The 17858-nt window shown below is 47.4% G+C and overlaps 1 protein-coding gene across 1 annotated transcript in view; it reads right to left on the bottom strand.

Annotated features, from left to right (window-relative positions):
- Window positions 1-17447, bottom strand: part of LOC309361113 (uncharacterized protein) — a 29098-nt gene extending 11651 nt beyond the window's left edge. Inside the window, exons 1-8 of the mRNA XM_081896065.1 lie at window positions 16974-17447; window positions 12259-12354; window positions 10957-11187; window positions 10766-10788; window positions 9682-9797; window positions 9100-9126; window positions 7584-8111; window positions 941-1386 (exon numbers count right to left, since the gene is read on the bottom strand). Of these exons, the coding sequence (XP_081752191.1) occupies window positions 941-1386; window positions 7584-8111; window positions 9100-9126; window positions 9682-9797; window positions 10766-10788; window positions 10957-11187; window positions 12259-12354; window positions 16974-17402 (1896 nt within the window). The 5' untranslated portion in view covers window positions 17403-17447. The remainder of the gene's footprint in view (window positions 1-940; window positions 1387-7583; window positions 8112-9099; window positions 9127-9681; window positions 9798-10765; window positions 10789-10956; window positions 11188-12258; window positions 12355-16973) is intronic.
- Window positions 17448-17858: the final 411 nt, after the last annotated feature.

Raw genomic sequence — 17858 nt, 5'->3', positions numbered from 1 at the left:
TACTACTGCCTGGAAAAGAAAGTTGGTATAGAAATCAGTAAATGGTATGTACAGTGGTACCTCAGGTTAAGAACTTAATTCGTTCTGGAGGTCTGTTCTTAACCTGAAACTGTTCTTAACCTGAAGCACCACTAGCTAATGGGGCCTCCCACTGCCACTGCACAATATCTGTTCTCATCCTGAAGCAAAGTTCTTAATCTGAGGTACTATTTCTGGGTTAGCGGAGTCTGTAACCTGAAGCGTCTGTAACCTGAAGCGTATGTAATCCGAGGTACAGTGTTCCGGTGGCGCGGCTGCAGCAGGAGGCCCCATTAGCTAAAGTGGTGCTTCAGGTTAAGAACAGTTTCAGGTTAAGTACGGACCTCCGGAACGAATTAAGTACTTAACCCGAGGTACCACTGTATATGAAACAGTAAGAGCTGTTCAACAGTGAGATGGTCTCCCTCAGGAGGTAGTGTATTCTCCTTCCTTGCAAGTTTTTAAGCCAAAATTGGATGCTTTAGCTGAGCAGGGGGGTTGGACTAGATCAGGGGTCAGCAAACTTTTTCAGCAGGGAGCTGGTCCACTGTCCCTCAGACCTTGTGGTGGGCCGGACTCTATTTTTTGGGGGGAAATGAACTCATTCCTATGCCCCACAAATATCCCAGAGATGCATTTTAAATAAAAAGGACTCATTCTACTCATGTAAAACACGCTGATTCCCGGACCATCAGCGGGCCAGATTGATAAGACGATTGGGCCAGATCCGGCCCCCGGGCCTTAGTTTGCCTACCTATGGACTAGATGACCCTAGAATAGGAAATCACAGAATTGCAGCGATGGAGGGGACCCCAAAGGTCATCGAGGCCCACCCCCTGCCATGCAGGAACGCCATGCAGGAGTTGCATTGCAGGAATGCAACAAACAAACAAGCAAATCTCTTTCCCTTGAAGTTTCCAACCTTATACTGCAGGGAAGCCTCTTCTGCGGGAGAGGAGTCGTGGGGGGCAGGATCCCCCTTGGGTGGGTCGCACTCCGCCCCCAAGAGCAGGGCTGGGTCGTCCTTGCAGGAGGCCGGGCTGGCTTCTCCCGAGTCCTCTCCCGCGTCCGCCCTGAGCTGCCTGACCAGCTGCACTAAATTGGCCAGCTGCAAGTTGGGACGGAGGATCCTCTGCTGGGTGGCTTCCCTGCACTGAGGGCAGGAAGGGCCCGCGCCGGATTCTGCCCAGTACTGGACGAGGCAGGCTCGGCAGAAGCTGTGGCCGCAGTCGATGGTCGCCGGGCTCGCGAAGTAATCCAGGCAGATGGAGCAAGTCGCTTCCTCGCGGAGCCCTTGCAAGGGATCTCCGGACGCCATGGCTGCTGCTGCTGTTACTGCCGCCTCCTCCTCCCTTCCAGCCTTTGAACAATTTTAGGACTTTGGGGGAAAGGGTGTTTCCTTTCCTGGAAATGCCTCCGGGCAGGGGCGGATCCAGCTGAGCTCAGCTGCAAGAGCTGGAATGTGGGGAGAGAACTGGATGCATGTCAAAGTTATTAGTCCAGTCCCCAAGTATTTTGCAAGCGAAGAAGTGACTCAGAAACTTGTCGCCGATTTTTTAATTTATTTATTTTTGAATCGTCTTTATTGATTTAAAACACCATCTTACAAATATATTACAAATGCTTACAACGGAGCTAAACATGGAAATGAAAAAGAAAAACGATAAAGAAAATAATAATAATAATAATAATAATAATAATAATAATAATAATAATAATAAAATTAACAGTAAGTAAAGAATATCAGTTATAACATATCTTATCCAAAAACATTTTCTGTAAGAAACTTCCAATCATCCTCATTGTACTTTTTCGGTTGTCTTAATTCTAGCGCACAGTTTGTTATGTAGCTTTTTCTACATAATTCTCTGAAATATTTATTCCATTTTTTTATCATACACAAGCACCATTCATTTCTGCAAGGATAATATCATTGTCGCCGATTTTACAAAATGGCGCGTCTAGTTGCCCGCTCCCCCTCCCCCCTCAATTTATCTTGGAAAGTGATCTTCTGTCACGCACGCACATCCCAGCCGATTTCCTGTAGCCCAAGTGGATTGCAGCGGGGTGGGCTAGATGACCCTCGGGTCCCTTCCGGCTCTACAGTTCTATGAGTCTTGGATCCCAAGTGGCAAGTTGCATCTCTGCCTTTGTCTGCCTATGAATCGGACAGCTGAGCGGCATCATTCACGGCAGCTTCCTTCTGCTTTCCTTTTTTTAAAAAATAATAATCATATTTTATTAGGTTTTACAAAAGTCAACAACCAATAAAGAATTAACTAAAATCACAAAAACAACAACAAACAATACACATCAAAAATACAAACAGAAAAAAGAAAAACATAAAAAAGAAAATTTAGCATAAAAAAACCTCTCTTTCAAATTAATACCCTTCCAGATCTTATTTTCCTTACTTCCACCCGCTTTCCTTTCTTGTATTCCACTTTAAAAATTAATTCAGCAAAATCAATTATTACTCTAATTCATCCTTTATCCCTCCCATTTATACTCTTGTTGATCTTAATCACCAGAACCCCTTCATTTCATTTACAATGCCCTTAGCATTCATAAATTTTACAATGTGTTTGTAGGTAAACTCTGAACTTCTTCCAATCCTCTTCCACCTGTTCTTCTCCTTGATCTCGGATTCTGCCGGTCATTTCTGCCAGTTCCATATAGTCTATTACTTGCATCTGCCATTCTTCCAAGGTGGGTAGATCTTGCGTCTTCCAGTGCTTTGCTACTTTCCTCTCCTCCATCCAGGCGATTTTGGTCCAGCCATTTCCCTGTGTTAAACCTGAAGTCCCATGCCTTATATAAAAAGGTTTTCATGTGCAGCTTGTGGGGTGGGGGTGGTTTGAATGCCATCTTTGGTGTGTGTGTCCCCCAAAACAAAGCCTGGGGATTTTAGGTGTCTTTAAGATTGGGAAACAACCTTGATGGCAGAAAGTGAGGAGGAATGAAAGAACCTTTTAATGAGGGTGAAAGAGGAGAGCACAAAACATGGTCTGAAGCTCAACATCAAAAAAACTAAGATCATGGCCACTGCAAATAGAAGGGGAAGAAATGGAGGCAGTGAGAGATTTTACTTTCTTGGGCTCCATGATCACTGCAGATGGTGACAGCAGTCACGAAATTAAGAGACGCCTGCTTCTTGGGAGAAAAGCAATGACAAACCTAGACAGCATCTTGAAAAGCAGAAACATCACCTTGCCAACAAAGGTCCGTATAGTTAAAGCCATGGTTTTCTCAGTAGTGATGTATGGAAGTGAGAGCTGGACCATAAAGAAGGCTGATTGCCAAAGAATTGATGCTTTTGAATTATGGTACTGGAGGAGACTCTTGAGAGTCCCATGGACTGCAAGAAGATCAAACCTCTCCATTCTGAAGGAAATCAGCCCTGAGTGCTCACTGGAAGGACAGATCCTGAAGCTGAGGCTCCAATACTTTGGCCACCTCATGAGAAGAGAAGACTCCCTGGAAAAGACCCTGATGTTGGGAAAGATGGAGGGCACAAGGAGAAGGGGACGACAGAGGACGAGATGGTTGGACAGTGTTCTTAAAGTTACGAACATGAGTTTCACCAAACTGTGGGAGGCGGTGGAAGACAGAAGTGCCTGGCGTGCTCTGGTCCATGGGGTCATGAAGAGGCGGACACGACTAAACAACTGTTTTATGTCTCTCTCTCCCACCCCCACTCCCCCCAGCTCTGAGGGCAGAAGTGAAGCCTGCTGCGGAAAGCAGCCTTAAAACAACAGAACACATGGGTGGGTGGGTTAATCTGGCTGGCTCAAATTCACTTCCTTTATAGGCAGATTAGCAAGCAAGTGTTTAAAAAATACATCCCGTCTGCTTTGGCTCAAAGTCGTTCTCTTAAAGGAGAGACAATGCTGACTGAGGAAGCCGTATGAGGCCATGGGCGTACCCCAAGGGCACGATGGGGTGAGCTCCCGTTGCTCGGTCCCTGCTCCTGCCAACCTAGCAGTTCGAAAGCACGCCAAAAAGTGCAAGTAGATAAATAGATACCACTCTGACAGGAAGGTGAATGGTGTTTCTGTACACTGCTCTGGTTCGCCAGAAGCGGCTTAGTCATGGTGGCCACACGATCTGGAAGCTGTACGCCGGCTCCCTCGGCCAATAAAGTGAGATGAGCGCCACAACCCCAGAGTCGGTCACGACTGGACCTAATGTCCCTTTACCTTTAACCACTAGGCGGTGCTACTGCACATATTTCATGCAGGCGCAGTTTTGCTGTGAAGGCCTGAGCTGCTGCTTCAGCTGCCCGTTCTCTAATTGTTTTATTATAAACCAGTATTTCAAAACCCCAGTTCTTGACTTCCATTCCTATTGTAATAAATCTCCCTCTGCACACTTTGCCCTAGTAGAGGCATGTTCTGTACACATAACTTGGTTGGAGAACAGCGTCACAAAATCTGGAGAAATGCCTGTTTCCGAGCATGGTTACTTGCGTTTTTTATCAGAAAGTGTGAATTATGTAACCCTGCCTTTAAAAGCAAATGGAATTCAATTTCTATCTCCTCCCCCGCCCCCCGCAGCATGAGCTTCATAGTACAACTCCCTGATTTGTGAGTGATCTTGAGAAACCAGCACTGGATTCTTTTAAGAGGCAGAATGAGGCGGCAGGGAGAGGGGAGGAAAAAACCACCCTTATGTAAATAAATAAACTTTCTCCCCCATCAGAGCGCAATCCTGAAAAGAGGATATTCATAGAGGTGGCCCTTCTCTCCATACCAAGAAAGTGCAGAAGGCAACAAATCAGAAAACAAACTTTATTTTCTTCATGGCTGTCAAAAAGCAAGCAAATAACATTCAGGATTTCACACATCAGCAGAAGGAGCAAGCATCTTCACAAAGGGGAAGGTCTCCGTGTGTTTCTGAATTGAAGATTTCTTTAAAGATGAACATGGAAATAGCTTTCAAATGTCTCCACATATATTGCATCATTGTATGTGCTAATCTTGGGAAGTGTGAACTAGGACCAGGGCTGGATTTAGGTTTGATGAGGCCCTAAGCTACTGAAGGTAATGGGGCCCTTTGTATCTCCAGCTGTCCTTCGTCAACAAGAAATTGTCACTGTTTTCTGTGTTGATTATATGCTATATGGTAATTTATGGACCTAACAGGTATCTAAAGCCATCTGCACATAACAAAATATGTACATCATAGGAGCCTACACAACACAAAACACTGTTGCTGTATGTAGGTTCCATTTTTTAAAAAATCTTATATTTTGGAAATGTACATCCAGTTTTTCACCCTTTAATTTTTTGGGGGGACTGGGGCCCTAAGCTATAGCTTGTTTAGCTTATACGTAAGTCTGGCACTGACTAGGCAGTGTGATTGCAAACCTGATCAAACTCACAAAACACCAGACCTAGAAAGCTACAGGTCCCAAAACATACACTTGCAAGGGAGACAGTACCACACGGATACAGACCTAAGCTTCATTTTCACGCTGCCTGCGTGAAAGGTCTCCCATGAGTAGAAAGGGCAAGTGGGGGTTGCGTCACAAGATCCCTGGACATCTGCAGAGGGATGTCAGCGTGAGAGCATCTATTCACCCATAGGCACTCTGTGCAAATAGGACCAACCTCAGTTGCACAGTGGTCCCTATTTCTTGGAATGCCTTTCCACCTGTGAGCAGCCTGCAGTTGTACTTTTGCAACTACTAAGAGAGGGCAGTCGTTCAGTGCTGGGTCTGGGTCTACCGGGTGAAGGGAGCAACAGATTCCTTCCTACATATCATAACCAGTGCAAGGAAACTCAAACTGTACTAGATGCTTCTTTTCGCTTCAACATAATTCTGTCTTCCCTCAAAAACTTATAAACAAAGAAGCAAGATAAGGGTGGCTTTCCTCTGTTTAGGGTCAAACGATTGAGATGAAGTAGTGACAATGTTTAGACCCCTTGATTTTCTCTCCTCTCTCCTCTGCCACTGCATCAATGTATTATAGATTCTTTTTAATATTTTGGGGAACTGCCAGTCACCTTTCCTGTAACTTGAATCCACTGGTTTGGGACTGACCCAGAAACTCCAGCGGGTGCAGAATGTCGCAGCGAGACTCCTTACTGGGTCCTCGCTGCGGGATCACATTCACCCAGTGCTATACCAGCTGCACTGGCTCCCGGTGGAGTGGAGGATCAGGTTTAAGGTGCTGGTTTTAACCTTTAAAGCCCTATACGGGCTAGGACCCTCGTACCTACGGGACTGCCTCTTCTGGTATGTCCCACGGAGGACCTTACGGTCTTCAAATCAAAACACCTTGGAGGTCCCGGGCCACAGGGAGGTTAGGCTGGCCTCAACCAGAGCCAGGGCTTTTTTGGCTGTGGCTCCTTTCTGGTGGAACGCTCTGCCACAAGAGACTAGGGCCCTGCGGGACTTGACATCTTTCCGCAGGGTCTGCAAGACAGAGCTGTTCCACCAGACCTTTGGCCAGGGCACAATCTGACCCCCTCCTTTGGTAATCCTCACAGAACTCTAGCCCAATGGTTGCCAGTAATTTGATTTGAACTGGTTTTATAATGAATTGATTTTAGAATGCTGTATTATTTTACTGTTGTTAGCAGCTCTGAGCCCGGCTTCGGCTGGGGAGGGCGGGATATAAATAAAAAATTATTATTATTATTATTATTAACAACAACAATAATTTATTTCAAAGCACAGCCACCAAAGGAATCCTTGAAATCTGCAATTTTTTTGTTTGTTTGTTTGCTTTTGCCAATGAAGGGTCCTAAAACCTTGGGAACTGGAAGTCGTGCCTGAAAGCTGTTTAGCCCCTTTGCCTAGTTGTTACACAGTGTTACAAGAAAAACTGCTCCTCTTTCCTTTATGTGGTATCGAGGAGCCCATATAGAGTCTTTCTAAGGTTCCCTGTTCGTAGGAGAAAACAGAGGCCAACCAGAGTATATTGAGAAGCAAAGCAGCTAGTAAGTCTGATCTTAGTAAGTCTGATCTTTATTAAACTATTGCAACAGAGTCACCACATGCAGGAGGGAGGAGAACCCCGAACAATGGTGTGCAAACCCCTATATAGCCTTTTGAAATTGCCTCCCCTGTAGCCCAAGACCACCCCCAAATCATCATACATACATCACAGATGGAGGCTGTCTGCAGCAGAAATCCTGCCTGCCAGGATACCTGATAATGGTCACTGATTGCATTACCTGGGCAGCCTGGCCATTCTTTTGTGATGGTTAATACTTTAGTTCCCAAGTCCAGCTCACAGGCTCACCCTATTCACACACAAATATGCCCTTTAAGACAGGATTTGTAAGCAAAAACACAAAGGGAAGGCTTCCCCCTTACTGCAGAGGAATATTTGACGCCATTGGGAGAGTCAAAATGGCTTCAGGATTGCTCTCCTGTACTATTTCAAACACATGGTTCATATATTTAGATATGTGTGCATTTATGAGTATTTATTCTATTTTTGAGGCGCCTTAAAAGCCACTGAGAAGGTTCCAGAATGCTGTCTACTTAGGGTGGTGGGTCTTGTTGGGGGGTTTTCCCTGCTCATCACACACATCCCACAAAAAAATTCAACACTTTAGAGTGACTCCCAAACCCAAGAGGAAGAAGGGGCGGATCTTCTCCCCCAAGAATGACCCTGCAAAGAAAGTGAAGAGACATTCGTTGGCGTCGGCATCAAAAAATTCCACCAGACCCCCTTCGTAATCCAGGGAAACCCGGATCTTCCTGGGCAGTTGCCTTACGGTCACGGAGACCGGCTCGGGGCAGCTCAAAGCCATGAGCTGAAAAGGCGAGGACTCGCCAAACTGCTTCTTCAGAGCCCAAACACCCTCATTCGGATTGAGCCTAAACGGACCCTTCCTCCTGACTGAGTCTTTGGCAACACCCAGACCCCACATGGCTTGGTCTACCGTCTCAATCTCCACCTCCCAGCAAGGCCTTCCTGAGGTGAATCCCTCGCGGCCCAGCACAAAGGGCATCCAGTCAAATCTCTCCCGGTTGTCGGGCAGATCCTGCTTCTTTGCTGCCCTTCTCACACTCTTCAGGTCCTCAGAGATGAGGAGCTTTGGGGACGCAGTTTCCGGATCCAGGGTCACACTCACTGCATGACAGACAGACAGAAAGAGAGACAGAGAGAGGATGGATGATGGTAGACCCCATTCCAGTCTGATCTGCATTGAATCTGATTTATTTTACATGTGGAATCGTTTTGATTGTTGAGGTTATTTTCTTTTACCTCAAGATGTTTCACAGGTGAATAAACAGGTAAGGGGTTATGTACTGAGTTGAATAGGATCCAAAATGCAGCAGTCTGATTGGTCTTAGAACAACAGGACCCAGAATGCAGCAGTCTGATTGGTCCTAGAACAATAGGATCCAGAACGCAGCAGTCTGATTGGTCCACAGGAGCCACCCAATCCAGCTCCAGGTGGAAGTGAATCCGCAACCTGATTGGCCTACAGGAGAATCCCGGAATTAGCCAATCACGTGGGGCCCATTGTGTAAATAATGTATATAAAGCAGACATTCTGGGGGAACTTCCTTCCCTCCTCACCACTATGAGCTGAATAAAGAGCATGAAATCCACTCTCGACTCCGAGTATATTTCAGTAAGGTTAAGAGCCGGTCTGCTGATTTGAAGTGGCAGCAGAGTTGAGTTCACACCTCACAATCTTAGGCTCTACCCCACTCCTGTCTTCATGAACATGCCAACCCTTCTACACTCCCCCCAGATCAACCCTAATCAGCCCCCAGCCTAGATACTTCTGATTGAATTTCCCAAAAGGTTGGCCCAGTCAGTTGCAAAATGTCATCTGATCATCACATCAATGATGTGAACAAGGGGCTTTTGTCCACGTCCCATGTTGTCCTTCTTATTTTGATGATGTGTTTTGTGGTTTTATATTTTGATTTTTTATTCTGTGTACGACCCTGAGACCTCTGGGTATAGGGTGGTCTATGAATTCAATAAATGTTGTTATTGTTGTTGTTGATAATGATGATGATGATAATAATAATAATAATAATAACTCAATCCCCTCAAAAGTTTCCCATATCAATGTGGGGCACATGCTTTAAAGATAATTTACCTTTGTTCAGGGCTTGTGTCAGAGAATCTATTAAATAGAGGAAAGAGTAACAAATTTAAATATCACCATTGGGGAAAAAACACAACCCTCTCAAACCAAGTGGATCTTTGGGGGTTTCCCCTCAGAGTAACTATTTATTCATCAATTGTCCTGTTTTGCTTGCAGAAAGCTTATGCAGTTGTTAGACTACCCCTAGTTTTTACTGTGAATGGCAATGAACATCTGTCTTTCATGGCTTTTGGGGTGTATAGAAGCCTTCCCATTCATCAGTCACTCATTCTGCAACTACCACTTTCTAAACTGCTTCAGTCAAGCACCACCCCCTTCAACACTACCCTTGTTCAGACTGAAGGGGAGTAAAAAATCCGTATTGATAGAGAAAATTAAGCCATGGAGAAGCAAAGCACAGCAGCAGACTGTTTTCTTTTTCTTTTTGATACAGCATTCCTGCATCTTAAAAGTACCACCAAGAACCACCAATAGGGAAGGGAGAGGATAAGGTTTCTTACTTTCCTTGAACCCAGCCTGGAACTGGTGCATACTGTGAGACCTCCATTTCCCTCCTTAAGGTACCCAAATTACCTTGAGAGCTCTCCAAAGCCTTTTCTAAAGCAGAGTTTTTCTGCGACGCAAACCTGAGCGCCTCTTCCATCTTCGGAGAAAGGTCCGCCATGTGCCCTACTGAGTTCTTCTCATGCCTGGAAGGGAATATGGTCAGGGAATAAGGGAGAGTTATATAGATGTAGGGAATAAGGAAGAGATATACAGTGGTACCTCGGGTTAAGAACTTAATTCGTTTTGGAGGTCTGTTCTTAACCTGAAACTGTTCTTAATCTGAAGCACCACTTTAACTAATGGGGCCTCCCACTGCCGCCGCGCCGCCAGAGCCCGATTTCTGTTCTCATCCTGAAGCAAAGTTCTTAACCTGAGGTACTATTTCTGGGTTAGCGGAGTCTGTAACCTGAAGCGTATGTAACCCGAGGTACCACTGTATAGATATATACAGTGCTTTCCCCCCCAAAAAATGTTTAGGGGTACAGTGGTACCTCGGGTTACAGACGCTTCAAGTTATGCATTTTCGGGTTGCGCACCGCACTGAACCCAGAAGTACCGGAACGGGTTACTTCCGGGTTTCGGCGCGCGCCGAAATTGTGCTTTGCACATGCGCAGAAGCACAGAATCGTGACTCGCACGTGCGCAGACATGGCGCTGCGGGTTGCGAACGTGCCTCCCGTACGGATCACGTTTGCAACCCGAGGGTCCACTGTACTCTCATTTTCCTACTCCTATTGAAATACTACCTGTCAATGAGGCCAAACTTAGATTCACAAAATGTTTAGGGGCATGCGGCCCCCTGTTACCCCCAGAAAAAAAGCACGGGATATAGATCTATTTAATGAACAGTCAGAAGGTATTAGGAAGGTATAGGCTGGTAAAGAAACAAAAGTTAAGATACTGACAGGAATATTATCTGAGGAACCATAAACTTGTTAATGTTCGTAAAACGAACTTGGTTTTTTGGTTCACTTTTAACAACTGACTGGACTCAGTGTTTTACCAGAGAGTAACTGGTTGGTGACAGCGGGGAATCGAGCACAGTGGTGGCACAGGGATCAATAGACCGTTGAACGTCTGGGGACCCTGTGTGATCGCCATAGCCACATACCTGCTCAAAGCACTTCTGATGTCCTGAAATAGAGGGGGGGGGGAAGAGGTGTCAGTTGCACAAGACAAAACAAGCATTGGGCCCCTTTTCATAGCAAGGAAATTCCTTTGCCCTTTCTATTCCTTGACTGCGTAAAACAAAAGGCTTGTGCCTTCTTTCTGCCCACCTGGCACCGTTGTGCTGAGTCTCACCTGCAAGAATTCACTCGCAGGCTGCAGGCTCCTGTCCTCCATCTCCGCAATCAGCTCACTGAGTTGCGAAATCTCCTCGGAGAGTCTGGAGAGGTTCTCTTCCTGCCACCTCCCCATCTCTTTCTCCACGTCTTCCAGCTGGCTGAGCCACAGGTTCAGTTTCTCCTCAAGGAACACCTGCATCTTCTCAAAGGCAATTCTGATCTTCTGCTTCTCCATTTCTAACCCCACCTACCGGAGGGAAGTGGGCAGAGTGGGGGAAATACATTTGGAAAGGGGCAAAGGGAGATGAGGAGCTTCAGTCAAAGGATCCTGACTGTTCATAATAAAGCTCTTTCGTAAGCTGTAGATCAGTGTTTCCCAAACTTGGGTCTCCAGCTGTTTTCAGACTACGACTCCCATCATCCCTCACTAGCAAGACCAGTGGTCAAGGTGATGGGAATTGTAGTCTGAAAACAGCTGGAGATCCCAGTCTGGGAAACACTGCTATAGATTAAGGAAATGGGGCATTTTGCCCAACTAATCTAAGGTAAAAAGGTAAAGGAGCCCTGGACGGTTAAGTCCAGTCAAAGGCGACTATGGGGTTGCGGCACTCATCTTGCTTGCAGGCTGAGGGAGCCAGAGTTTGTCCACAGACAGCATGTGGCCAGCGTGACTAAACCACTTCTGGCGCAACGGAACACCGTGACGGAAGCCAGAGCACACGGAAAGGCCACGTACCTTCCCGCCACAGCGGTACCCATTTATCTACTTGCACTGGTGTGCTTTCAAACTGCCAGGTTGGCAGAAGCTGGGACAGAGCAACGGGAGCTTACCCCGTCACGGGGATTTGAACTGCCGACCTTCTGATCGGCAAGCCCAAGAAGCTCAGTGGTTTAGACCACAGCGCCACCCGCGTCCCACCCAGATTTATAAACACATTCTAACAGGTATAAACAGGTGCCATCGCCTGTGGAAATTTATTACTCATCCTCCAGTTCATTCCATTCATCAGTCCTCCAACGGCAACTGTGTTCTGGGCGACCAACAAGCTGCCACTTTGGGGAGCAAACACACAGGTGATTTGAATGTGTGTGTGACAAATCTGTTTCCTGTCCGTGTTCTTGAAAAGTGACAAGAATCAGCTCAGCTGGGCATTCTGGAAAGCAACTGAACGGCTCCACCCTGTACATCCTAGTCTAAGGAGTCCATAGCCACCACAGAACAACACCTATACAGGCCAACACACAGGAGGCTATTTCTCTTTAGTGACAGGGTGGCCTGAGGAGTCCTAACGCATGATCTGCAAGAAAAAATACCTACCACACACTCCTGCCTCCTCAACTCTTCGGCTGATTTCTGCTCCACAAGTTTCTCTCTCTCATCCTTCAGAGACTCTAGGCGGGCCTTGATTTGTTCCTTAAAAAATATAAAAGAGTTTTGCGACATTCACCCTCCTACAGAGGGTGGTGAATAGAGCACAAGATATTACGGGCTGTCCCGTGAATCCACTGGATGAAACAGCGGAAGAGCGTTGCCTCAGGAGAGTGAGGAAAATTCTCAGGGATGATTCACACCCTGGCCTGCACTTTCTTGATCTCCTGCCCTCAGGCAGAAGATATAGAAGCATGATTAGTCGCACCAACAGGGCAAAGAACAGCTTCTATCCGTGGGCTGTTAGGCTGCTGAATGAAAAGATAACAACAGGGCAGCTGACTTTCGGGTTTGGTGGGTGTGCGTCAGTAAACGAGGGGAATTAATTTTGACTAAGAGAGCTGAGTTGGGGTGCTCGTGTAATCTCACTGTATACAAGTTGTACAAGTGACAATAAAGTATTTCAATTTCAATTATTCAGAGGTCAGTCCACCTGATGCCTGGGGGGGGGGGGGAATACACGTCTGATCAGAGAATGACAGGCTAGGGTAGAATCATAGCATCATAGAATTGTAGAGCTGGGAGGGACCATGAGGATCACCTAGGCCAGGGGTCTGCAACCTTTAAGACAAAAAGAGCCACTTGGACCCGTTTCCGAAGGGGAAAAAAACTGGGAGCCGCAAAACTCGTCATTATAAAAATAACTTTTTTGTCACTTTTTTATTTCTTTTTTGACCCCTCAGAATTACTCCTCCTCATAGAAATAAACGTTAAATTAACAAGTTACCTTTTTTTTGTGTGTGTGTTCTTCACTCCTCTTCAAAACAGTGACCAGCGTACATGCCCCCTTTCAATGCAGTGACCAGCGTACATGCCCCTTACAATGTAGCGGGTGGGTGGAAGGTGACGTCGAGACGGTGCGTGACTAATGCACGCACCGCCCCCAGGCGACGTCACAGCCAGTACAGCGCCCGCCACAGTGGGGAGTGTCGGGGCGCACAATGCGCCTCCTCCCCTCGCTAGTATCCGCCCCAGAGGTGTAAAAGAGCCACATGCGGCTCCGGAGCCGCGGGTTGCAGACCCCTGACCTAGGCCAACCCCCTGCAATGCAGGAATCTTTTGCTCAACATGGGGCTCAGACACATCACCCTGAGATTAAGTGTCTCAGGCCAACTGAGCTATCTTCAAGGTAACTAACTTTTTGCCCTCCAGAGTGGCTAAACTCATTTGGCCATGCTGGCTGGGACTGGCAAGAGTAGGGCCATGTACACACAGACACAAAATTTCAAGGCACATTTCCCTTCCAAAAGGATTTTGGGAACTGTAGTTTGTGAAGGGTGCTGGGACTTGTAGTTCGCACGGTTCCCAGGATTCTTTGGGTGACATGGCGTGATTTAAACCTATGGTCTGTACACACAGCCTTGGGAGTCTGACAACGTCTGGAAGATATCACATTAGCTAACCCTGGCCTTTTATGATTTATGAGTTTATGGCTTTTTTATTTATAGCCATTTAAATGTGTTTGTGGGGGAGGGTTTTTTTTGTTTTGCTTCCAGCTATTTATTTTGTGCTTTTTTCTGTATTTTTTATATTGTGAACTGCCCCGAGATCTTTGGGTGAAGGTCGGTATATAAATGTAATTAATTATTATTAATAATAATGGTTAATGTATTTATTATTTATTGCATTTATATTCCACCTTCTTTTCCAAAGAAGCTCTAGCTGGCATACGTGGTTCTCCCCATCCTCCTCATTTAATCCCCACAACAGCCCTGTGAGGTAGGCCAGGCTAAGAGGCAGTGACCGGACCAAGGTTACCCAGTGAGTTTCACAAGCGAGTGGGAATTTGAACCCAGGCCCTGCTCCAACACTCTAAACCACTACACTACACAGGTGGTTCTGCCTTTCTGGAAACTACAATTTCTTCTGCAAACCTTTGTTCCCCATTTTCACCCATCCTCACCTTCCCATGTATGTCCTCCCCATTCCTCCCAAAAGCGCTCTTAAGGTTTTTGGGGAATCCCCTCACCATCTTCATGAATGCTAGTTTGACCCACAAATTGGCAGCCCAGGGATCTTGGCTCAAATCAGGACCATAGAATGGGGTGCAGAGGATTTTTTTTTGTCTTTGCTCCCTGAGAGTCCCATGGACTGCAAGAAGATCAAACCTCTCAATTCTGAAGGAAATCAGCCCTGAGTGCTCACTGGAAGGACAGATCCTGAAGCTGAGGCTCCAATACTTTGGCCACCTCATGAGAAGAGAAGACTCCCTGGGAAAGACCCTGATGTTGGGATAGATGGAGGGCACAAGGAGAAGGGGACGACAGAGGACAAGATGGTTGGACTGTTCTCTTCATGAGTTTGACCAGACTGCGGGAGGCAGTGGAAGACAGGAGCAGTGGCGTAGCGTGGGTTGTCAGCAACCGGGGCAAGGCAAGTAATTTGCACCCCCTAACCCGTGGATTTGCACCCCCTAACCCTAACCCCCAGATGTTGCGCCCGGTGCGGCCGGGCCCCCCTGCACCCCCATGCTACGCCACTGGACAGGAGGGCCCGGCATGCACTGGTCCATGGGGTCATGAAGAGTCGGACACAACTAAAAAACTAAACAACAACAACATCCTAAACTGGAGCTGGGTTCCTACTCTGGCATTCTGCATAGCTAAAAGGAAAAAAAAGGTCAATTCGAAACCAATTTCCAACTCAAAAAATAGTCACACCCCAGTCTTCAAAGGCAGAACCTTTGAATGATTCACATCATTTGGCCCACCCATAGGCGCACACCACAACCACGCCACAACCACTGGTCTCTCTGGTTGCCCTTCCCCTGTCCCCCCCACCCCTCCAAGCATCACTGGAATCCCCTTTCTCTCACCCCCCCCTTAGAAAAAGAGTGTTTTAGCAGGCAGCCAGAAAGCAAATCTCCAACGGCCCTGCCCTCTTCCTTGAAAGGCCCCCTGTGCCCAGGTTATTTCGGAGAAGGGGAATTAAAAGGCTTGGCAGCTGGAACTCAGAGCTACAGGGCATCCTGCCATTTAAAAAAGACATTTTAAAAAAATCAGGAGGCACAGGGCCCTGTGGGCCGCGGGTGCCAACAGACAACCTAGGGAACCCCTACAATTGTACTTGGCATTTGTCTGCCTGGAGAGACAATGGAGCGTGCCTGGAGAATCAGTCACAATGCCTGCTGCAGCTACAGAGACCAATGACTCACAGCTGTCCGCTGCCTCCCGCGTTGTTTTTGCTGAAGAAGAAGAAGAGTTTGGATTTGATATCCTGCTTTATCACTACCCGAAGGAGTCTCAAAGCGGCTAACATTCTCCTTTCCCTTCCTCCCCCACAACAAACACTCTGTGAGGTGAGTGGGGCTGAGAGACTTCAGAGAAGTGTGACTGGCCCAAGGTCACCCAGCAGCTGCATGTGGAAGAGCGGGGAAGCGAACCCGGCTCCCCAGATTACGAGTCCACCGCTCTTAACCACTACACCACACTGGCTCTCACCACACTGGTGTTTGCAGCACGGACTTGACCTTTCTGGGGTGCAACCCTACCCAAAAAAGAAAACAAGATATAGTGCCCTCCATCCGAGCTTCCACACTGTCCCCCAACCCAGCGCTAGATCCCATATATCAGGCGCACGGCTCAGAGGCGCGCCGTTTGACAGCGATTTGTTTGGGTTGCATCTTACATATTTCTGGCAATGCTTTCTTTTTATTGTCCACATTCGATTTTTCACACAATAGTTTCCTTTGTCCCATGACGTTGGTGTTTGACAATGCCAGTTTGCAATTTATATCTTTAAGGAATATCAACAACCTCAGATATGCGGATGACACAACCTTGATGGCAGAAAGTGAGGAGGAATTAAAGAACCTTTTAATGAGGGTGAAAGAGGAGAGCGCAAAATATGGTCTGAAGCTCAACAACAGAAAAACGAAGATCATGGCCACTGGTCCCATCACTTCCTGGCAAAGAAGAAATGGAGACAGTGAGAGATTTTACTTTCTTGGGCTCCATGATCACTGCAGATGGTGACAGCAGCCATGAAATTAAAAGACGCCTGCTTCTTGGGAGAAAAGCAATGACAAACCTAGACAGCATCTTAAAAAGCAGAGACATCACCTTGCTGACAAAGGTCCGTATAGTTAAAGCTATGGTTTTCCCAGTAGTGATGTATGGAAGTGAGAGCTGGACCATAAAGAAGGCTGATCGCCGAAGAATGGATCCTTTTGAATTACGGTGCTGGAGGAGACTCTTGAGAGTCCCATGGACTGCAAGAACATCAAACCTATCCATTCTGAAGAAAATCAGCGCTGAGTGCTCACTGGAAGGACAGATCCTGAAGCTCTTTGGCCACCTCGTGAGAAGAGAAAACTCCCTGGAAAAGACCCTGATGTTGGGAAAGATTGAGGGCACAAGGAGAAGGGGACAACAGAGGACGAGATGGTTGGACCGTGTTCTCGAAGCTACGAACACGAGTTTGACCAAACTGCGGGAGGCAGTGGAAGACAGGAGGGCCTGGCATGCTCTGGTCCATGGGGTCACGAAGAGACGGACACGACTAAACGACAACAGTGCGCGCAAGTAGTGAGCCTCATTGCGCAGCGCGTAAAAGCGCGTGGCGCAGTCCCGGCAGATACCCACCCACCGCCTTGACTTCCCTACCTTGTACTCTTGGGACGCCTCTTCCATGGGACACACGCGGTGCTCTCGGTGCTCCTTGGACCTGTCGCACACCACGCAGATGGGCGCTTCGTCGTCCTTGCAGAAGAGCTTCAGCGGCTCCTGGTGCGCTTGGCACATGCGCCCCTGCCCCGCGCCTGATGCGCGCCTGTCTCCCCCTTCTCCCTCCTGGAGTTTCCTGAGCAGCTCCGCGACGTTGGCCAGTTGCCGGTTGGGCTTGAAGTTCCTGGGCTGCACGGCTTCTTTGCACTCCGGGCAGCAGGAGGGAGAGTCGGGGCCGGATCCTTCCCAGAGACCCGCCAGGCAGGCGCGGCAAAAGTTGTGCCCGCAGTCCAGAGTCACCGGGTCTCGGAAGTAGTCCTGGCAGACGGAGCACGTCGCTTCATCGCAGAGCCCTTGCACGGCCGCCATCGCTGCGTCTCCCCGGAGAGCCTTGGGAGACACCCCCTTTTTAAGTTTCGTTTCTCCTTTCCGAGACTTGCCTGGGCGTTTCCTTGCGGGTTGATCCCTGGGGAAAGCAGAGGAGGATCCTGCGAGAATAAGCCGCGCGGTAGAAGCTGGAGGAGCCGCTTTCAGAGCAGAAGCAGCTTTAAAAAAAAATAGAGAGAGCCTTAAAATATCAATGGCTTCCCTTCTTCTCTTTCCACGTTTCATTTTGCACAACCTAAATCCCTGCATATTTTACATTAAACTAAACCATCCAGCATTCCATTATTTCATCCACCAAAACTTACACTGTTGAATTTATCTTAATGCTGCCCACGTTTTCAAGTGTACACAATTCCCCCCATATAGTCAATAAACATTTCCCCATCTTCTTTGAACGTATGTTGTTCTTCTCTTATTCTATGTGTTAGGTCCACAAGC

Source organism: Podarcis melisellensis (genome assembly GCF_964234715.1).
Source record: "Podarcis melisellensis genome assembly, chromosome: 2".
Taxonomy (NCBI): domain Eukaryota; kingdom Metazoa; phylum Chordata; class Lepidosauria; order Squamata; family Lacertidae; genus Podarcis; species Podarcis melisellensis.
This window is presented reverse-complemented; position numbering and strand designations above follow the sequence as displayed.